Raw genomic sequence first — 24,440 nt, 5'->3', positions numbered from 1 at the left:
CACCCTCTTTTTTTAAGTGTTGTCGAAAGTCATGAAAGTTCTGTTGGAAACTCACCCTCCAACTTCCACGGTGAACATAGTCCACAGGAGGCTGCACGGACGACGTACTTTTGGGCATTTTAAGTTGTAATTTGACTTCTTCGAAAAGGTATGATACAAATCTTGCTACATCATTGTCATCGACGTGTACATATGTACGTACGTGAGCCTATGACAAAGAAATAGAAACCGAAATAGACGCATACAACAGTATTGTGTTAAGGGGTCACCGGTACGGTATCCGCAATAATTATAAAGCAAATTGAAAAAAGGAACATTTTGTACCAAATGAGAATATTTGAAGTCACTTCCGAATGCACCGGGGGTTTGCAAAACAATATTTATTAGAATGGATAGATTTCACAGCACTTGATTTTTCCAATTAATTCAAACTCACAAAAATTGGTATCTGATCGAGTGCTTTACCATGAGAGGACGTTGGCTAGGGGGGGGGGGGGGCGGGTGCATTCCGGGGTAGGCTGACAGCCGTCTGTTTATAGAGGAGTTTTTAAACTTTTTTATTTCTCCTCGTACACAGACGGCTCGCTATCGTGCAGCCACCATTAGGGGGTGGCCAATGCAAAATCCCCCCGACGGGGCAGCGGCCCATCGATTTTTGTCTTCATTATTTCGTAAAAATATATAAAAAGAACTGTACCAAATAAAGATTATTATACCGTTTTGGCCTGAAATGCCCCAAAACGAGGAAAAATAAAGGAAAAAACAGTAACTTACTTCGGCTGTCACCAACTTCACTTCCCTGTTTTATCCGAACTTAATACATAAACACACTGGCGTAAATCCGTGTTGATGGGTGGGGGGGATGACTGAAATATTTTGGCATTTTTTGCAATCATGTTTTAGATATGCAAGGAATTGTCATTGATATGTCCACAGTGGCGTACCGTGGGTCACGGCATTGGGGAGGGGGGGGGCACCAGCAAAATTTTTGAATCACTATAGCGCGCGAAGCGCGCTAAGTTGCCAGTTATACTGACCTAAAAGAGACATTTTAAGGACAATGTCATTAAACGGATATGTATCTCACTGATCAAATAATGCGAGCGCGAAGCGCGAGCTGAATTTTTTTTATATTCACACCTAAAAAGGAACAATATAATCAAATTTGTGTAATCATGATAGGTACCTGTCTCGCTAAACAATGCGAGCGCGAAGCGCGAGCTGAAAACTTAGATAATTCAGACCTGAAGTGGGGCATTCTAAGGTTTCTTTGTAGGAATTAACTAGGACCATACGTATTTCATTAACCAAATGATGCGAGCGCGAAGCGCGAGCTGAAAATTTTTGATATTCAGATCAGAAGAAGGGACATTTTAAGGACTGATTTTAGGAATTCATGAAGAGCAGACATATCTCACCAATCCACTAATGCGAACGTAATCACGGACAGGAAATGTTTCATATATACGAAGACCTTAACATGGGGCAATCACTTTTGAGTCATGAAAAAGAAGCATATGTCACTACATAAAACAATGATAACTCAAGTGCTAGGAAATATATTTGGTTTATATTGACTTGAAAACGGGATGTTTTAGTACAACAGGATTATATATCTCGTTAAACAGACAATGCGAGCACCAGGAACAATAAAAAAGACGTAGGCCCTAGCTTGGCAAATTATGTTTCATAAAGTTGTAATGTAACATAACATAATTATAATATAATATAACATTATAATGAATAATATTTTCTTCTTTCCCACTACGTTTCTCTTCCTTTCTCCCTTTTTTCTCCTTCCCCCCTTTCCCCGTTTTTTTTGTGTCAACCGATGGGGGGGGGGGGATGTGCCCCCCCCCCCAAGCCCCCCGTAGTTACACCACTGTATGTCCATATGGCAAATACCCCTTCAATATTATTATCTTTTTTTACCCCATGATGGTTTAATGGTTTTATTAGAGATTACATTAAAAAAAAATTGACATTCCATCTTAATCCCTTCCCAAAGACCCCAACATTGATGAATTGGAAGAAACAGGGGTTTCTCTTTGTAATAAGGACATAAGTATTTCGTTTGGAAATGGTGAAATGGCTCTTCATTTGCATTTTATGATTCAATAATATTGTTTTATTTGTTAAGCGGTATTTTAGGAAGAATTTTCACCAATAAAACAATTATCTCTTGTGATTTTTTTTTCATTTCTTTCGTAAAAAGTGGGGGGGATGTTTGTACAGGCCATCCCCCCTCCTTGAAAAGTGGGGGGGATATATCCCCCCCATCCCCCCCGGGATTTACGCCAGTGCATAAACATATGGCCATTGAGTCCCCTATACAGCTCGCGCTAGAACTTCGGTCTCTGTATTAATTTTGGTGAGTGGAGCCAAGGGAGTTCAGCGGAATAACCAACATAACAGAGACCGAAGCTTTTGGTCTAATTCCGGGGGTGCACGTGCATGCACCCTCCCGCTGAGGCAGAGGAGTTCCGACGGCCGACACTGGCAAGAAGGAAAAAAAAAACGAAATTTGAACCCCTTCTTAATTCTGCTTTCAACAGCTGATTTTCCAAACGTTAGTTCGATCCACCTCCCCAAGATGTGCACCCCCCGTGGCATAACTATATAGCTGCATGATCCCCAGGATGTCAACTCGAACACCACTTCGCACAGCCACGCGATGTCCATGAGCAATAAGTTGTTGTTTATATACACAACAAAAAAGTAAGTCCCCCCTTAAACAAACATCAATAATTACCGAACCAATGCGAGTTTTTAATATATTTTTACATGAGCGTGTAGGTAATTTTATAGGTATACCCTCTGAGTAAATGTTATAGACGTATTTTACGTCATGCTTCAGTGAGCACCATCAGAAGGCAAAAATGTCACTTTTCAAAAGTCACAAGCCAAATATCATGACTTTGATTCCATTTTTATTGGAACTAATTCCACATTCTCATCATGAAAAATAGTCAGAAGGCTTGTAAAAGGTACTTTCTAAAAGACGATACAACTTTTCTGGCTAAATTTCACGGTTGAATGAACACAAGTCCAAACTTGCTATAATTGGATTTTTACACATTTCTATCAATAAAAATGATAGAATATGATGACAGTTATTTTTGGGAAGAGTATCTTCAACAATATTCATTGTTTCACGGTTCAATGAACATTTATTGAAAACAAAAGATACGATTTTCAAATATCATAGGCAAGTATTGTTTCATTTTGGTAACTGAAAATGATCTTTTCTCAACTTTTTCGTTATGTTCATGACCAATTAACATGCTTCAATGATTCAAAGGCGTTTAAATAAACATTCACGCTTGAATGAACATGTGAAATGTGATTAGCTCTTTTTTACGTTATTGGAAAAAATGCAATTTGTAACTATGGATATCTATCACAAACCTCCTTGCATGGTTCATTTGATTTGATTTTTATGAAAATCCCGATGTTTAATGCATCAGTGAGCACACAATATTCGAAAATTATGCAAATGAGAAGAAAAGTTCAAGGCCCTGGCCCCACTCTGTGCCGTATCAAATGGTTATTTTGGTGTGCGCACATTTTGGATAGTGTTACACTGAAGCCATGTGCGAAGTTTCATGAAATAACTGTTGGTAGAAGTAACAAAAACCGTCCATGAAACAAACCCTCATTTCATATTTGTTAAAATGTTGACTTCCTCTCTCATAGACTTGTGTACATTATGGGTGCATATGTTTAAGAATAAGTAACCCCCTATTCAATGTGGTGGAACTTTTTTTCAAGGCTGTCTTTAGCAATGTCATTTGGCAGTAATGTTTATCAACCTATGGGCAGAATTCTGTGCAAAAATGAAATCGATTTGTTTATTTATGGATGAGTGAGCACACATCAAAGTGGGAAATTTTGTATTTTCAATGTCACAGACCCATTTTAAATGGTAATAAAGTGAATATTGGGGGCAAATTCGGTTTCAAATGTGACTTTAATTGCTGTTGTTTTTATCATCCATCATTTCTATCACCACACACTTTCCGAAGTTTTAAAATTTTCATGGTTGAGCGAGCACATTCGAAAACTTAGGAATGAATACTCTTTATACTGCATAAATGTATTTTTTCTTACAAATTCTCATGATCAGTTTAATTTATGGACAAATCAGTGGTGGATCCAGAATTTTAAAATAGGGGAGGGGCCTATAATCGGGGGAGCCACCAACATTTTCAAATTTTAACATGATCTAACAAGTTGTAGAGGATACTACCATAAACCCCTTTGATGATACGTCACTATACAGGGGCCGCGGAACGGTTTTCAAAGTGGGGGGGGGGGGGGGCTGACCATGCAAAAAATCACAATCGTATGGTCATTTTTACATTTCTGTACATGCTTTTGGAAAAAAGTGGGGGGCTGAGCCCCCCCCCCCCCCGCGGCCCCTGCATTATTGTGCTCACTCAACCATGAACATACGATACAAAAATTGTGTGTGGAGTGGCTAAATGATGGATAGTAAAACAGCATTAACACCATAAAATTCACCTAAAAACAACTTTTGCCCAGCTTTGTATTTGCACAATCTGAAAAACGACTCTTGTGACTTTCAAAAATGGTCATTTTTAATTCAATCTTTAATTACTCATGCATGACTCAACCGATCAATCTCATTTTTCCCCAGAGGTTGCTTAATGAGTGTAGAAAACCACCAACGAAATATCATATCTCAAAATAATTCCGTTCAAAAGTTACAGCAATTTGATTTAGGGGGGACTTACTTTTTTTGTTGTGTATATATAAATTTGCTGTGGAACGGTTTTGACACGGGTGGCGGCTGAGCCGAAAGTGGGGGGGGGGGGGGCTGACCATGCAGTATATATCACAACTGATGGTAATTTTGACGTTTTTGTAGACGGCTTTGGGAATAAGTGGGGGCTGGATGACCGGAGTGCCCCCCCCCCCCGTTTTTAGCGATCCCGTTCAGTAACACATATCGATCATTGTTATTAATAAAAAAAAGTATTATACAATATGGACCCTAAAGTTTCCACGACCAAGAAAAAAGGGGAGAAAAGGAAAGAAAATAAAAAAAGGGGTGAAATATGATATAATTTACTTTATTGCAAAAGTTGATTTTCTATTAAAAGGGTCAATTAATATTCAATCACATAGGTCTGCACATTTTTTATTAGATTATTACAATAGAAAGAAGAGTGAATCAAGTTGCCAGCTAGTGATGTATCATTATTTTACCAACTGTCGAGAATAAGTCATATGTACGCACCACCGTTGGCACCACGCAAGTCTCCAGTCGGAAACATAACCTATTTTTATGACCTAGGTAACTTGAAATATTTCCCCCACACAGTGTAAGAATAATCATTTTGAGACAGATACTTTCGTATAGTGGAAGAGGGCAATTCTTTGATCAATATAATGAAGAATTTAGATAAGAATTAAAAACGTATAAGTTTTTATAACTTCATCAGTAAAAAAATGGATATGATAATTCCGTTTGAGAGTCGTCAGTGTTATACTCAAATATTATAAACACGCCGAACCTGTTTTATTTTGCAATCGTCGATATGGACTAGGAATCATGAAAGGCACATAAAACTTGAATTGGAAAATTAAAAATAAAACTTGAAGTAAGTTCACATCTTCAGGAGAAAGGGGAAATCAGTCATGAAGCCTTTAACTCAAAATATAGTGCAGTATAACCAAGTATAGAATTAACCAAGCACAAAGTAGGCTACAAATGCATTTTTTATGGAAATGATAGTTGAGGGGACACGATATATGCCACTTTGGCACCCTTGTGCATTTTTTTTGTATTAAACAGGGGCCGCGGAACGGTTTTCAAAGTGGGGGAGGGGGGGGGGGGCTGACCATGCAAAAAATCACAATCATATGGTAATTTTTACGATTTTGTACATGGTTTTGGAAAAAAGTGGGGGGGGGGCTGAAGCCCCCCAGCCTCCCGCTTCCGCGGCCCCTGTTAAAGCTTAATTAAGCCACGGCCACTTTTCAAACTGATAATTTTATAAAGAAATACAATATAGAGATAAGACAATCTTGTTTTATCTTATTCCTGGTTTTTTTTTTTTTCATTTTTAGTTACTTGTAATGTTTTTTGTCAATTTCGTTTTTTTTTCTTTGTGCTAATATATAATTTTCCACGTTTTATATTCATTTCATATTTGATTTTTTCCCTATAAAAACCTTTGCCTTTATTCATCTGTATTCGCTGTATTTTTTTTTCATTTTGTATAATATGTCGTATTTACATTTAACAGGGCTCGCTTGAAAAACAGGAGAATTTGCTTGAACGGGACAATCCTTTCTTTTCAAAGAAGACGTAAACAAACAAATTAATAAATAAATACAAGTGTTAGTCGGGTCAATAATACCCCGGAAATGCCAAATAACATCAAAGAAATATATTCCTACCCCCATTAAACTTGCACCAGATTATTCCAATGTCCTTGAATTTAACCCTGTATCACTGAAAAATCTTACAATCATAATGCAAATTGTTCATATTTACTTTTAATATGAAATGAGCTTTGATTGGATTTATATCACATTTTAATACACATTAATTTCATTTTTATAAATAATTATATAAATAAGAGCTTCAAACTTGGGTTTGGTTTAAAGCGCTAATTAAAAAAAAAATCAAGGGTGCCAAATCAGTGGCGTACCTAGGATTTTCCACAGGGGAGGGGGCAAATTCGTCCGCCAAAAAATTTGACAAGCAAAAAAAAAAGGTCTTCAAGACTCGTTAGGGGGGCAGGGATATGTCCCTTGCATGGGTTGTGACTCGTCAGGGGGGACAGTCTGCCCCCTCTGCCCCCCCCCCCGTAGGTACGCTAGTGGTGCCAATCAGATTAGTCATCAGTATAACCTCAACTATCATTTCCAAAAAAAATGTACCTTACTTTACGCTTATGCTAAAATGTTTACTAGACTAATAGTTTAGACTGTTTACAAAGGCTGTGACGTCAGTTTGCGTTCGCGGAGCGTTATTGGAAAGGGGGTGGATGAGGTGGCAGCACCCGCAACCTGTCAAAATTGGCCACAATTGGGGAAAATAAAAATTTGGCCGAAATTGCCCCGAACCCCCTCCCCCCCCCCCCAAATAAAAAAACCCAACAACACCGTTTTCGCTCTTTGGAGTCTTCTGGCATCCAAATGGGTCGATCTAAAGAAAATCTATTTCGGACGGATTTTCGCCCCACTCGCGACCTGTCAAAATTGGCCAAAGTTTGGGAAAATAAAGATTTGGCCGAAATTGCCCCCGAAACCCCCCCCCCAAAAAAAAAAAAAACAAGCCGTCTTCGCAGCCCTTCATGCATGTGCCCCGCCCCCTCGAAATGTCCAGAGCAAGATATTGTGAAGAGTGGGTTTTCATATCACAGAGGTGTTTCACGAGCTAAAACATTTTTCCATAGTCGATATGGTATATTTTTTACATTCCATATCTGACCCGAAAAGGGTACCTCGACTTGCTCATTTAAAAAATAAATCGGCATTTATGAAGACTACTCTTGATAGTGTCAAACAAGCCGTCTTCGCTGATATGGGGACTTCTGGCATCCAGATGGGTTCCATGACAGTTGCTCCGCCGACATTTGCTCCGCCGACAATTGCTACGCAAAATACGACAACTGCTCCGCCGACAATTGCTCCGGACAGTTGCTCCGCCGACAGTTGCTCCGTCGACACTTGCTCCGCCGATATGTGCTCCGTCGACACTTGCTCCGCCGATATTTGCTCCGCCGATATTTGCTCCGCCGATATTTGCTCCGCAGACATCTGCTCCGCCGAAAATTGCTCCGCCGACAATTGCTCCGCCGATATTTGCTCCGCCGACATCTGCTCCGATTATACGACAATTGCTCCGCCGATAATTGCTCCGCCGACATCTGCTCCGCCGTAAATTGCTCCGATAATGCGATTAATCAATTATTTATTTATTTTTTTATTCGTACTTTCATACGCATAACAATTGTAGCACAGGCTGAAGGCGTCAATTTACCATGGAGCATAGCTCCATGAATTTACAAAGTAAACTGAAACTATGCTTGCATGATATATTACATGTCATACACAGGGGCCGCGGAACGGTTTTCAAAGTGAGGGCTGAGTCAAAAGTGGGGGGCTGTCCATGCTAAATATCACAATCATATGGTCATTCTTACGTTTTTTTGTACACGGCTTTGGAAAATTGGGGGGCTAAAGCCCCCCGGATTCGCGGCCCCTGATACATGCATATAGAAAGAAATAGAAAAAAAGGGGTAAGCACAAAGGAGGGAGAGATATTCTTAATGCTTATTCATGGTGGGGGGAGCATTTGTGTAAGTTTTATTACGTGCCTGGCGATTATTAAAAAAAAACGCGTTTTCATGTAATCATTATAACCATATAGCTCCATGTTATAACAGTAGAAACAAATTAGACATACCCCATTCTTAGCGTCAAAATCGCTCAGACTGGCGAAATATGCTCCGAAGTGGAGACATTTGCTCCAGGTGAAATTCAACGGTATACCCCACCTTATTTTGTCGAAAACCTGTACTGTAGTCACGCAAAATGTTTACTGTCGGCAAATTTTGTGCCACACAAACATGACCAAGACATTCAGTAAGTAAAAATTAATATTCAAGAAAATACCAACTTGTGAAAGGCTACATGTCGTGTCACCTTTTCGGCACACCCCTCCACTCTGGTTTCCATATCCTCTCGTACACACAGTGCTCTCAGTCTGGTCTCCACATCCACATCATGTCATACACACCGTAGGTTTTTAGATTATGATAATACTGTATATAATAGTGAGTTGCTTTTTTGTTTTATGTTGATCATGATTGTTTTCTTCACTGATAGAAAAAGGATAATTAAATTTTTTTTTAATAATCCAAAAATAAAATCCATATGTTCTGTTTTATATAGTTATTAGTCAAGGTTACTTTAGTTCGCATTAGTTCTCATTATTTATACGTTCTAATTCTTATGCATTATTCCGATTGATATTGTACTTTAAATTTGACTATGTATTGTTACTTTGATTTTGTTGTGCTTTGTGAACGGAAAATGAATAAATCTTAATCTAAATCTAAATATGGTCCGCCAATAGTCGAATTATATTCATTATGATGTTATAATGTAAGTAACAATTTGTTGTTGATGGGGGATATAATTTTACACGTAGTTTCAAAAATAAAAAAAATCAATCAAACAAGATTTTCTTCTATAAATGATATACCTTCATGTGTATATAGCCGCCTATGTATTTTCCAAGAATGAACTATATGAGAAGAAAACGTGTGTTCATGTACTTATTATCATTATCATTGTACCACCATTATCATCATCAGCATCATTATCAGCATATTCATCATCATCACCATCATTATCATTGTCGTCGTCGTTTTGCTTATGCGGAAATCAAAGAAAAATGATTGTGAAAAGGGTTATGGAGGGAAAGAGAGAGAGAGAGAGAGAGAAAGAGGGGAAGTGAGTGAGAGCTTGAGGAAAAAAGGAGGTGTATGACTTATTATTTCTGAATATCGCGATTTCTGTTTATTCATGGGATTGAAATAAAGGTTGGCCCGAATTCACAAAGGTCGACTAAAGTTATACCGGGGTTAAATTTAGTCGGGGGTTAACTAATACCGGGGTATAAAGTTAGTCCACCGCGCTATTCACAAACGGTGGACTAACTAATCCATGGACTAACTTTAGCACCCGGTGCTAAATTTAACCCACGGCTGAGTTATACCCCGGGTATAACTTTAGGCCACCTTTGTGAATTCGGGCCAACAAGTTCTTGTCATTATCATTTTTTTATTTGATTTACTGATCAGAACATGAGATAAATGAAATCATGAAGACTGTACGTTCTCGACAGTTTTATTAACGTTTTCCAACCAAAACTACACTTTAATGACTGCAAACACCTTCATTTTCACAAACTCGCAACTATGGACACAGTATACATGTAATTGAGAGTAGTGTCATTTTCAAAACCTTTCTTAGCTGCAAGGAATACTGAATCTCATGTCCACAATGTGCATCTGAATGAACAATGCCTGTGTTTCTAACATGTACCCAAATTACCAAATTTAAAGAACACATGTTAAGATCTTATGAATCAGCAAAATAATCCACATTCTATCATGATCAGCAGCAGTGGCGTACATAGGATTTTCCACAGGGGGGGCAAAATCGGCCGCCAAAAAATTTGACAAGCAAAAAAAAAAAAAAAAAAAAAAAAGGTCTTCAGGTTCTTCAGGGGGGGGGGCATTATAAAGGTTTTCAAGTTCGTCAGGGGGGGGAAAAGGTATTTTAAGCTCGTCAGGGGGGGCAGGTATATGTCTTTTGTATGGGTTGTGGCTCGTCAGGGGGGGCAGAGTGCCCCCTCTGCCCCCCCCCCCCGTAGGTACGCTAGTGATCAGCAGGCATAACAGCCTATATACTCTTCAATACTTCAATTACAGTTTGTCGAAAGAAATAACACAAAGAAAAAGAAATATATAGAATTGTAACTCTGGTAAATATATCAAAAATATTCAATTAACGCATCGTGCTCTCATTTCTTTTACGAGATATCTCCCCCCCCCCCTCCCGAGATATGCTTCATATTTACAATTTAAAAAAGGCGTAAAAATGTCCCCTTTCCATGTCAATAACAGCTCGTGCTTTGTGCTCGCATTATAAATTCAGTGAGATGCGTATTGGGTTTTATGAATTTGTAACTATATTATTGCTGGTATATATATTATTGTCTTTTAAAAATAACATTATTTGTTTAGACGTAATGAGAGAGATACATACATATATTCATTTATTATAATATATTTATATTGTCGCTATTGCACAGAATAGAACAAAAATACAACCGAAGTCTAGTTTTATAGTAACTCACCAGTAGCGTAATGAGCCAACAACAAAAAATGGAGGGGGCGAGACAAGGATGACATTTATTTTCCTTTCCTTTATTCTTTTTTTTTTCATTGGTAGGGAGAATGGGGGGATCCGTGACCCCTAGCACGCCCCTCCCCCATCTGTACGCCAGTGATTATCTTACTTTCGTTTGAAACAAATTGAAGGAAAAAAAAGTGCAATGGTAGATAAGGCCGAAGACGGAAATAAAAATTATTGATAAAAATATTAATAATTATAATACTGATAAATATACAATAAATCAAGCGGTCACCAATAAAAATAAACAACGTGAAAGAACAAAACGAGAAAGAGAGAGAGAGAGAGCCCGCGCGAATGTATGGTTGTATAAGTTGCTGGAGAGCAAAAGAGATATTGTGTCCAGCACCCCCCCCCCCCAAATTCTCTCCCCGCTCAAGACCGGAGTGAAACCAATGATAATAATATAATATAATAAAACAAAAATCCAGATTCACAATTTCAATGGGGAGTGTGTCATTCCCTTCTCCGTTACAATTTGTCAAGTGGCAGCGGCAGGGAGAACAATTTGTTTTGTTTTTTAAGCAGAAAGCTGTGATGATAGGGGGAGAATAAAATAAATAAAACATTAACGAATAACAAGAACAAAACAACGACAAAACAATTTGTATCAGGATGAATTTCTTATATATCATTTAACATATACCAACTTGGAGAAATAAGATGTTCATGCATTTGTCGTATAATCGGAACATTTTTCGGCGGAGCAATTGTCGCGGAGCAATTGTCGTATAATCGGTACAATTTTCGGCGGAGCAAATATCGGCGGAGCAATTGTCGCGGAGCAATTGTCGTATAATCGGAGCAATTTTCGGCGGAGCAATTATCGGCGGAGCAATTGTCGGCGGAGCAATTTTCGGCGGAGCACATGTCGGCGGAGCAAATATCGGCGGAGCAAGTGTCGACGGAGCACATATCGGCGGAGCAAGTGTCGACGGAGCAACTGTCGGCGGGGCAATTGTCCGGAGCAATTGTCGGCGGAGCAATTGTCTTATTTTGCGTAGCAATTGTCGGCGGAGCAGATGTCGGCGGAGCACATGTCGGCGGAGCAAATATCGGCGGAGCAAGTGTCGACGGAGCACATATCGGCGGAGCAAGTGTCGACGGAGCAACTGTCGGCGGAGCAATTGTCCGCGGAGCAATTGTCGGCGGAGCAATTTTCGGCGGAGCACATGTCGGCGGAGCACATGTCGGCGGAGCAAATATCGGCGGAGCAAGTGTCGACGGAGCACATATCGGCGGAGCAAGTGTCGACGGAGCAACTGTCGGCGGAGCAATTGTCCGCGGAGCAATTGTCGGCGGAGCAATTTTCGGCGGAGCACATGTCGGCGGAGCACATGTCGGCGGAGCAAATATCGGCGGAGCAAGTGTCGACGGAGCACATATCGGCGGAGCAAGTGTCGACGGAGCAACTGTCGGCGGAGCAATTGTCCGGAGCAATTGTCTTATTTTGCGTAGCAATTGTCGGCGGAGCAGATGTCGGCGGAGCAATTGTCGGGTCACCTCCAGATGGGTCTCCCCGTGATCTATGTACAGGGGTCGCCCATAAATATGCCTCGATCGATAGAATATTCCAGATAACCATGTAAAACAATGTCATATTACATTGAATAATAACATATGAGATTAATTGCATAGTGCACAAGTCCAGAATATCTGTATTAATTGTTTATTTTATTTTGGTTTTGGTCTGTCTGTCATGCATACAGTAACATGTATTTTATATTACCCATTAATCATTTTCTCTTTTCAAACCTCGGAAGGAGAGGTCTGTTGACAGGCATCACACTGTCTTAAGGTTGGGTATTGGGGGCCTATAAGACAGTTCTTGATGCTGAAAAGCCCGTTCAAATTACTGAACCAGGTTGGCCAGAAAATATTATTCAGACATTAATGAGTTTTGATGAGTCGCCTTTCACGATCTCCTTCAAATTGCCTTTAAAGCAGCGCCGATCCATTTATGCATCAAACATTTATAATCACAAAATAAGACAAATTAATCACAGGCGTAAATATTCATTTCTGAATGGTACGCGCCTTAAAACAAAAGATAACAACAAAAACAACAAATCATCTGAGACAGTTCCAAAGTTGGTGATATTTCTTCCCAATATGGGAGAAGAGGGCGGAGATCAGTAGCTATACCCTCCATAGAATCAGTGTATATAATACGATACCTTTTTCAAGTGACCAAAATATTTCTCATGCGAAGAGGGGTCCGATATCGATTGGAAGCTGACATTGTAAAAAAGAAAAAAATATATAGGTAAAACTTTTACATAAATTATAATTTGTAGGTATATTTGTGTATTTATGGTAAAAGTTTGGTGAATTTGAGTATGAGAATAATGTGTTAAAATTATTGAATTCATGAAAAGTGTTCGGTAATACGATCCACTATATCTCTATGGTTGTATGGTCCTATCCCTTATCGACCACCTAAATTTGAAATCATAATATAAACTGATAAACATACACCATATTTATCAGATTTACCTAAAATTCACTTATCTTGAATTTTGCGATCCTCCGTCGGATATGCTGGAGCTTTTGTCTACATACAGAAAGAAAAACATTGATAAAGGATAAATATTCTGAGATGAGCTTTTAACAAAGAAATATGATGTGATTAAAATATTTCATTCTATGAACAAGCTGTGTTTGGTTTCATTAGCTGTTTTCTACGATTGCAATTCATTGATAACAGCTCATCGTCCTTCGATATATTCATTCAGTTCAATTGCGTCGCCATGAATTAATTTTTGTTATATCTGTATTTGTTTTTCTTTAGACTAAATATTTACTTTGTTCTAGATGATTTGAATGTTATATTCTGTATTTTTGTACATTTTGTGTGTTATTAATAATTATTTGACTTTGTGAACAGTGTTTTGTTGATATACTATTACTTGTATGATTTTGAACTGAATGATTTTAATAAATACTATTACAAATAAAAATACTCGTCACCCTGATCTCGGCATTCTCGTCACCCTGTTCTCGAATTCGTCACATATATCATCCTGCATTCCTTTCTCTAATAACATTACAATTTTCCCTTTCTCGATGAACTTCATTACATCTATCTTTAGATTCATATTTATCAATCATGCTTATCATCATTATCATCATCATTATATCATCGCGTCGTCATCCCTCATCCCTGAGCCGTATGAAATATATGGCATTTGAGCGTAGCTGGCGACATACATGACATCATCATTTTATTCGGAGTATCGAGATTCGATTCTGTCGGCTTCGGAATTTTCGCAACAAAAAAATGGATGAAAACGTGTTCTAAACACCTCATACACGGATATAAATGTAAGTTAATAGAATATAATAACATTAAAAACGTATATTTTATGAATTCAATCAATTTCTTACCTGTTTCGTCCTCATTTTGCTTGATCAAGTGAGTGTGGTTCGATTGGGTATTGCGCCTTAGTCCCATGCGTATTAAACGGCAGTCGGCTTGATGTAACACTATCATAATTAAAATAATGGCTAGGCCTAATCTAATTACCACTCTGGGGCTACACCGCTATTCCAACGCGTGTTGGAAAAGTCGACGCCAGACGGGTACGTTTTGGCCTTGAATTTCCAGCAAATTAATCAAAATTACGGCCTAAATTTAGGTCTATGTTATCAATTATATACTAATTTCATAATTATAATGTAAAACGGGTACTCACGGGTTCTTTTCTTTCCAAATTTTGTGTTTTCATCGCCTCTTCTGGCCAACTCTTGCGATGGATTTTGTCGCCATAGGATCCTGTACGTGCAAATCCAGGGCGAGTTGTCACATGACGCTCGCGAGTCTCTAGGGGTAATGGCCTTTAATCAAGGCGTTCTTTTTGCTATAATTTTATAATGACGCTTAAATATCGAAATCAATGAAGACGAGTCTGTGCAGGGGCATAACAGGGGTATATAAGAGGGGGCAGAGTACATGTCGCATGTGGAAGATAAAAGTTACGTAATGTAAGTCCCGAGCACTAGCGTACCTAGGGGGGGGGGGCAGTCTGCCCTAATGTTGTAAATCGGATCAAAAATCAGATCGAAAATCGGATCGGCAGTTAAGCTTCTAAAATCGAAATCGAATCAAAAATCGAATCGGCGATGTTTAAAAACAAAGGAATGCATCAACATTTTGTTCGCGGTCGCGCGCATCTTCCTGACAAAGTCACAAAGACGAATGTTTAGGAATGGAAGTAGTCGACATGCGCGATCGTTTGGAACATGCTTTTAAAGGGTTTTGAGGTTTAACTGCTTTACAATAAAATGAGTGATTTTTATTAGAAAGATAAACGAATGACGCATCTTCCGAGCACTCGCAAAGGAAAATAATTCTCGTAGATCACAGGTCAATGAACGATCGGCGGGACATCTTTTATAAGTATTTTTATGTGAAGCTGAGCTCAGCTAAGTTCGCTCATTATAATATGTGATTACAGCCACGCCCAATAACCATTCCAAAGTACACCCATTTTGTTATAATAGCTTACTTGGTACATCATTTCTCCGAATCAGTTCTGGGAAAAGTTAAGTCACGCCTCAGTATCGATCTTTTTGTATACCCACCCACTCAACAATATCAGTGAATTACGCAATGCGCGCAAGCATTCACACAATACAAGATAGTTTTGTGGCAGAGCCGAGAACTGGAACCGCCCAGACTCAACGGGCTAGCGCAAAATTCTTTACACTACCTTTTGGCATGTGCACGTGGTGGGTTTGATTGACACTGCTAACAGTAACAGTGCTATTCTTTGAGTTGGTGGCTCACTGGCTGGATTAATGACAATATATCACTGCAAGTATGGCTTACATGATACATACAACACGCAACACATCCATACACACTGCTCTCAAACTCCCTTGCTATTATTCGTACCTAGGCCGTGTGTGCACTTATGGGCGGGATTTAAGCAGGGCATTGACTAGCATATACAACACATCCATGCACCCAGCATTCATATACATTTCTCAAACTCCCTTGCTATTCGTCCATTGTGTGAACTCATGGGTGCATGGGATTATGACAAAAATTAGCGCAAGCACTAGCATACGTAATACACACAATACATTCCTGCACCCACGCAGTCACACGTAGCTCTCAAACTCCCTTGTCATTCGTCCATTGTATTCACTCATGGGCGGGATTATCAGCGTAAGCACTAGCATACATAATGCGTACAACACATTCATGCAGTCACACACAGCTCTCAAACTCCCTTGCTATTGGTCCATTGTATTCACTTATGGGCGGGATTTATCAGCATAAGCACTAGCATACATAATGCATACAACACATTCATGCACCCATGCAGTCACATACAGCTCTCAAACTCCATTGCTATTGGCCATTGTGTGCACTCATGGGCGGGATAAATGACAAACACAGTACAAGTACATGTTCATTGTTTGTATTATACAATACATTCATTCCAAGTTCCACTCCCACCATACCAGTCAGCGCAGCTACCGGTAGGTCATCATAAGTAGGTCAACCTTTTATGAGTCATTTCTGACATTCCAGGAATCTCGATTGTTCGAACTATTCGATTGTTAAAAAGCTCTAAATAGCTAGCACCTCTGCAAGAACAATCTTGAAATATGTTCTGACCGCACTGTAACTAGATCTACAGGTATGCCGATTTTTTATATCCGATTTTTTCCTTCAAGGGGCATGATCGAAGATCGGCAAGTGATCGCCGATTGTTGTGAAATCGAATGGAATCGGTTGCCGATTGCAAAATCGGTTACAAGCTTAGTCTGCCCCCCCCCCCCCCTGATGAGTCACAAACCCATGCAAATTACATATCTCTGCCCCCCGGCCCCCCTGACGAGCTTGAAAACCTATTTTGCCCCCCCCCCCCCCCCCGACGAGCTTGAATACCTATTTTGCCCCCCCTGGCGAGCTTGAAGACTTTTTTTTTGCTTGTCAAATTTTTTCTGGTACGATTGAAGACCTTTTTCATTGAAGAGCCTTTTTTTCCTTTTTTTTTGCTTGTCAAATTTTTTGGCGGCCGATTTTGCCCCCCTGTGGAAAATCCTAGGTACGCCATGCACTGCCCGCGCTACATGTATGTTGGTAGCCCTGGGACCTCTGGATATTAACTAATCCAATTTAATTACAGATGGCAGATTTTTTTATTATCTGAGTAGCCCCCCCCCCCGGATTATTTGTTCTCACATTACTTTCCTTTTTAAATTTCCTTTCGTTCTTTCTTTCTTTCTTCCTTCCGTTGCTCCTATGTTTTTTTTTCAGGTGAAATCCACTCGGGGGATGGCCAGCCATGCCCCATCTGTTTATGCCTCTGAGATGTAGGCTATACTCATGATCTTAATCTTCGATTTTCCAAAGTAGGGGGGTGCAATTTCTCAAGTAAAATTTGACAACCCCCCCAAAAAGGTTATCACAGAAAAATTGTCATTTTGTCTCGCGTAAGATTTGACAAGTAAAAAGAAAAGATGGTTACTAAAAATAAAAGACTCATTTTGTCCGTGTAATATTTGGCAAGCCTCCCCCCCCCCCCCAAGTTTAACATATCGGAGGCGCGATGGCTCAGTCGGTAGAGCAGGGGTTTCGGATTCCGGTGACCCGGGTTCGATTCCCAAGTGGTGCGCTAGTGCCCTTAAGGCTTATCCTCATTACCAGGTCCCTCGGAGAGGACCTTAAGCCGTTGGTCCCCTGGTTGCTTGCTCACAGGCATTCGTGCTTTTTTAGCAGTCAGGTAAAAAATCTCGATATAACATAACATTAAAAAAAAGTGAAGGTCATTTTGTCCTGCGTGAAATTTTAAAAGTAATAAAAAGATGGTCACTAAAATTGAAGTTCATTTTGTTTGTGAAATATTTGGCAAGCCCCCCTCCCAAAAAAAGGTTTTAACTAAAAATGATTGAAGGCCATTTTGTTCCTCTTAAAATTTGTCAAGTATAAAAAAAAAAATCACTAAAAAATGAAGGTCATTTGTCCCATGTAAAATTTGACAAGCCCCCCCCCCCCTAAAAAAAATGAAAGGTAGCTGATAATGATTGAAGATCATTTTTTCTTGCATAACATTTTACAAAAAAAAGTGTGTCACTATTTGGCGAGCCCCCTACCCTCCAAAAAAAAGGTTTAATTAATAATGATCGAAGGTCATTTTGTCTCTCGTAAAATTTGACAAATAAAAAAAAAGTTGTCACTAAAAAAAGAAGGTCATCTTGTCGCGCGTTATATTTGGCAAGCCCCCACCCCCCTAAAAAAGTTTGTCATTAAATATAGAAAGTCATATGTTCAAAGTAAAATAAATTTGGGAAGCAAAAAAGAAAAGGACAAAAAAGAGCAAAGAATATGAACAAAATATCCCCATTACAAATATTGCTGTGATTCTCATAAGGAGGTGGGGGGGGGGGGACTTAACTTTGTACGAACGACATTTTTTTTTTACATCCAAAATATTGACTATGAATCTCAAAAGGTGGAACGGGCCAGAAATGCTCAACCCCCCCCCCCCCCGATCTGCCATTGATTCCAATCGATAATGACTTTTCCCTGCAATACTGATGCTTGAAATCAAGATACTGAAGATTGATATATTGTAATATAAATTATGAACGTCTGACAAAAAGATAACCAACCGATCACCTGACCGATCAGCTGACCAGTACGTGAATCACATCGTAGTTGATCAGTCCCCACAGCGTTTGGAACGCTCACCAAGAATTCAAGAAAAAAGACTGAAAATGTAAGTTTAACCTCAATCCATTAAATTTCAAATGTCGTAGAAGTTTCCTTATCATGTTTAAAACTAATTAATACCTAAATTGTTACCATCCACTATGTATTAAGGCGTACATTTGCCAAAGTTCTTGGGTGCAAATAGAAACGGCAATGTCTAACCGGTTTTATCACTGATGTCGCCTATGAGGTCCATACATGTAATGTTTGGACCTCATTGGTACTAGGAGTGCTAATTACCTCAAGTCACTCCTAGTACCAATGAGGTCCAAACAGTAACATAATGTATGGACCTCATAGGCGACAATGGCTTGAAGACTGGTTAGAACCGTTTAGTGTTTCCTGCACCCAAGTATTTAATGATATTACTCACTAAATCCGAGTTTTATGCTGATTGCTGGTCTGTTTAATTAATTATGATTGATTAAAATACTGTCCATGACATGTAATCCTAGTCCTACTTTCAATTTCAATTTAATGAAATAAAGGGAAACTTACATTTGAGACCTTTTTCAGCTTTTCTTGGCAGTCGGTCCGGTCATCGTCGAGTGCAATCAAAGCGGTACGAAGTTGATTTTCAGATCACGTGATACGAGTCCGAGTAACTTAGTCGTCACCTGATCGATTGGTTATCCTTTTCGAAAGACGTCAATGATTATAATATTATTATAAAATATATACGGCAGGGGTTCTCAAACTTTTTCTTTGAAGGGTCAGATGAGACTCGAAATAATCCTGAAAGGGCCAGCGTGAAGTGGATATACTAAGAAAAAAAAATGTGCGCGAAGTGCGAAGACCCCGATTGCGGCCGGGGTCCTAGATGCTCTCTGGTGCAATCTGGCCCTTATTTTGGGAGAATTTAATCCAACAAATTTATCACAGTTTCATATGGAACACAGGCAAAATTAGAAAAGATTTCAAAATACAGCGAGAGTCAATAGCATTAGCAACAAAATTGTTGTCCTTTGTTTAAAGAAATGTAGATTGTATCTATGTCAATTTTAACACATACCTGGAATTTAAGAGACAGATAATGTTTTGTAGTAGGCCTATCAATATTGTTTGTAGTCAAAGAAGATTGGCCAACACATTGGCCTTGTGCTCGATTGCGGCAAAATGAATGCATACTTGTCTGTCCATTCTTCATGGAAAACAGGATTTTCAGAATCCACCTTTCTTTTCTTTGCAGAATTTAATGCCATCTTGACCTGGCTAACAATTAATGATGACTAATTTAAATCCGCAAAACTGAACCGGCAATTATATAAGTTTACATTTTAACCAAATTTATTGATCGCGTGTTGGAATCTATGCGCACATGTTTTGAAATGCAACGTGTTATCCGACGTTTGACGTGAAACTACTTTTTTCAATGTAGCGCCGCGCTGGTCATCTTATAAGAATGTAGAACAGACAGAAAGACTCCACTAAACTTTGTTTAAAAGTCAAATTAATTTGACTGCCATTACTTTTATTACGGTTTCATGGATACACAATGTAATCATATTGAGCTATGTTTCATAATATGACTTAAAAGTGCTAAAAAAAAACCAGCAGTCTCGCGGGCCGTAGTTTGGGAACCCCTGATATATAGAATAAAAAATTGTATGATATTTTATATATTCTACAATTAAAAAAATATTCTGTGATATTAATTTCATACTTGACGTAAAAGGCGCTATTTAACAAAATATGTTTAAAAAATGAAAAAAAAAAAAAACGCCTTGAACACAGGTAAAAAAAAACGTTTTGGCCGCGTTGTTAACAACTATTGTAAGGGGCGCTCCATTTATAAATAAAGTTGAACGTGTAGCTGTCTATCGCGACACCGTTTGTCGCAAGACTTTAGTTAGAAACATGAAAAATGGTCATAAAATTCAACGAAAGAACCGATGAGTACCGATTAAACATTAATTCATTTAACAGAATACAATTAGTTAGTACAGTTAAACAATTTCTAGATATTAATGCTTAGTTCTAAGCTAGGGCGACCCAAACGCGTGTGAACCGAGTCCCAGTTTCTTAACACGGGTAAGTATAGGGGTGTCGCCCAGAGTGCCTCAAGTGATGTACGTGCAGGCTCCACTCCACCTCATTACTGCTATACTACGCTCCACCTACCCGAACATCAAGTCGGTGAACTCGTTCGGATACTCCGAGTGGCAAAGGTGGGAAAAAAAGGATATTTATTGTAAAAATTATACGTAAAAAATACATCGAGAAGGAATAAGCTTAAATTTTTATTTCTTACTCTACACCCTTATTTCACTCTGTGTCCATCCTCCGGTTATCCTCAAAATTGGTGATTTTGGGCCAGTATCAAATTCCTCACACGTATTATTCACGGCTGATTTCAAAACATCGCATGTGCGAGGGTCGCAGGTCAAACAGCATGAATATTCATGATTATCACCCGTATCAGACATCTGAGCTGGTCATTTACAAAACCGTATTTCCCTGTATTTTATTATTATCAGGAAGGGATAGGTATATTGTTTGTATTTTCCTCGGTCTCAATGCGTGTATTGACTTTGCATGCAGAGACGACGCAAAATATACGTTTGTATTTTCCCTGGTCTCACATCCGGGCCTTTGAGGATGCGAATGAAGTGATACGCTTCATAATGTTCCGCGCACCAACGATCTACGTCATAATAAAGACAACGCTGGATCTGGGCACTTGCAAGTACGTCATAATGGTAAAGTGCAGAGCCTAGACACTGATATTATCATGACACAACAGAACTCTATTCTTAAAAGATATCACTGTTATCATGATTTTTGCTCTAGATATCTGATTTGGATGATAATAAAAATATTGACTGCCCTTCTTTCGGGGAACATCAAATATATTGCCCTTAAGGACGTTCCACAGTTAAAGTGAAATCCATGTCATTTTCACCAAACTTTGCACATAGATACTTTAGAACCTTAATATTCGAAATATGCAAAAATTAACATAGGTCCATGTGCTTGATTTTTTGCTATAGAGCTTCAAAGTTCACCCAAATTGATGTTCTTAAGAATTGCGCATTCAAAAGAATTTGGCATTTTTAGACCGCCCAAGATTACTACAATGAGTTTAAACCTCCATTACTCAGTCAAAATACATGAAAAAGTCATCAAATTTCGCAAGAGAGTTAATAATTGTATCGTTAGAATGGAGAATCTATTAATAGTGCTATTTGTTTGCAATTTTAAGTTTAACAGCACTGTCAGTTCTTAAAAATGGCGTAAAAGATAACAAAATCCCAATCTAAAAAATGTAAAATTTCAGTAACAAACTACAAACGTACAATAAATGCTGCACTTTATTCAAAATCCATGTCATTTTCACCAAAGTTTGCAGAGTTGTAGAGGAAGGTATACTTAAGAGGTACAACCATTAAAAAATAGGGGTTCATGTGCTTGTTTTTAAACTATCAGCATTTTTATTAGAGCAAATGTGCTTTTTAAAACACCAAAAATGGGCCGAATGCTTAGTATCTATGTGAAGAAAAAATCAAAACCACTCTACCATTTATTCAAACTCGGGGTAATATTCGTGATTCTTGGAAGCACTGCAGAGTAAAATATTTTGAAATTGTAGAGAATATTTTTTTGAATGGTCCATGGAATAATTCAATTTTTTAGCTTCATGAAATAACGCATCGGATCTGCAGTAAAGTGCAGATGATGAGAAAAATCAGCTCATACCCGCAGCTAATTAATCACCTGTTCATCCATTGTGACGTCAGCGCGCAGAGTGTAAACTATGCGCAGATCATAATGCGCACAAATATAACTGTGGAACGTCCTTAAAAGACCCATATTGCCCTCGTCTAAAGACTCGGGCCAATATGATTCTTTTGCTGGCAATATATTTGATGTTCCCCTCAAGACCAGTCAATATTATATAAATATACCATCGACAGAGGGATCTATCTGATAAATGAATATATGCAAATAACAAAACTTTCGAAATTTTAAAAGCAAATCATCATCAATTCAATCAAGTTCTTGGGTTCTTGCATTGCCTTACCTCAAACTTGTCAGAAACTTCTTCAATATCATCCCAAACAGTGAAGAAAAAAAATTAATGAAATACACCAGGCCAAATAGATTTGGGCAGCACTCAGACCCAAAGTGTATACGGTACATCAGATTCATGATTCCCTTATTGTGTTTTTTTTTTTACACTAAAAATATTGGGTAAAATTTTTACCACCATCGGGGTAATTACGTGTCTGATTAATTTGGGGCAGTATTTTACCCAATGCGGGAAGCATAAGGTTAATAAAGCAGAAATTATTTTTGAATGGGCAAAATTTTCATCACACTAGATAAACAAAAAATGTCCCAAAGAAACCCCAATGTTGGTGAGACAAGATACCCTCATACCCAACATTTTCTTTTTTTTAGAGTGAATTTTGTTTTTATCAACCATATTCTCTGCCCTTGCTGGAGAAATTACAGAGAGGGGCATGATGATGAAATTAAATATTACCTAAGAGGTACTCTATATCGCAGGGAAAAAATAACTTGATGCTACATGTACATACGAATTACCGGAAATTTCATTTTTGGGTCACCTGCACGTTATGCTGCAGTCGGAGGTCACATGGTAAGGTCAAAGGTCATTTTCAGGTCAACAATAAATTTTACATGCAAGACTCTCTTATGACATCTAACTCCGCAACCGTAAGTCACTTTTCAACCAAACTTGGATGGTAGATGTACTTGGGGGATCTGCATGTTAGGCTGCAGTCGGAGGTCACATGGTAAGGTCAAAGGTCATTTTCAGGTCAACGTTATAGTTTACATGCAAGACTCTCTTATGACACCTAACTCTGCAACCGTAAGTCACTTTTCAACCAAATGTGGATGGTAGATGTACTTTGGGCACCTGCATGTTATGCTGCAGTCGCAGGTCACATGGTAAGGTCAAAGGTCATTTTCAGGTCAACGTTAAAGTTTAGATGCAAGACTCTCTTATGACACCTAACTCCGCAACCGCAAGTCACGTTACACCCAAACTTGGATTGTCGATGTAGTTAGGAGACCTGCATGTCATGCTGCAGTGGGAGGTTACATAATAAGGTCAAAGGTAATTTTCAGGTCAACATTAAAGTTTGCGTGCAAGACTCCATCCCAGTCATTTCACAATGAAGTTTCGATACAATTCTGTTGCGTTCCCTCGCAAATCGAGATATTTCTGGATATTTTCAGAAGAGGGCGAGACACAAAATTGCTTATGCCTTGTATAAATATTTTATACCCTGGGCAATTTAAAGAATGAAGAATAGTTTTATGCAAATGAAAAACATATTTGAGGTCAGGATTTCAATTTATATTTTTGTACTTAAAAACACAATTTATCAATTTTTGTGAAAAAGGAAAATATGATAATTCCCAAAATTTCCGACACCTGAAAATTCCCGAAACTTTCCATGCAAATTTTCAAAAAATGTCTGGAAAGTTTCCAGCCCTTTGCAACCCTACCCTCAGATTATCCAAAAATAATTTTGGCAAAACAATCAATTTTTAGTTACCGGTAAATTAAAATTAAGTAAAATATATATATATTTGTATGGTTCGGTTTCTCCTATAAAGAGATACGTTAAAAACAGATTGTTTTAGGCTGATTATTACTTCCCTCCCTTGTGTTTGTGAACTTCCATATATGCCTTTTAATAAAAAAAATTGTGATCCAAATCTGAAATAGAGCCAATATAAGATTTTAGAATATGTCTGCCTTTGCTTGGAA

At 38.6% G+C, this 24,440-nt stretch overlaps 1 protein-coding gene across 1 annotated transcript in view; it reads right to left on the bottom strand.

Annotated features, from left to right (window-relative positions):
* Window positions 1-293, bottom strand: part of LOC129269558 (uncharacterized) — a 33,907-nt gene extending 33,614 nt beyond the window's left edge. The window contains exon 1 of the mRNA XM_064105973.1: window positions 56-293. Coding sequence (XP_063962043.1) covers window positions 56-118 — 63 coding nt within the window. The 5' untranslated portion in view covers window positions 119-293. The remainder of the gene's footprint in view (window positions 1-55) is intronic.
* Between the last annotated feature and the right edge of the window lie 24,147 nt (window positions 294-24,440).

Source organism: Lytechinus pictus, chromosome 10 (assembly GCF_037042905.1).
Source record: "Lytechinus pictus isolate F3 Inbred chromosome 10, Lp3.0, whole genome shotgun sequence".
NCBI classification, from domain to species: Eukaryota; Metazoa; Echinodermata; class Echinoidea; order Temnopleuroida; family Toxopneustidae; genus Lytechinus; species Lytechinus pictus.
This window is presented reverse-complemented; position numbering and strand designations above follow the sequence as displayed.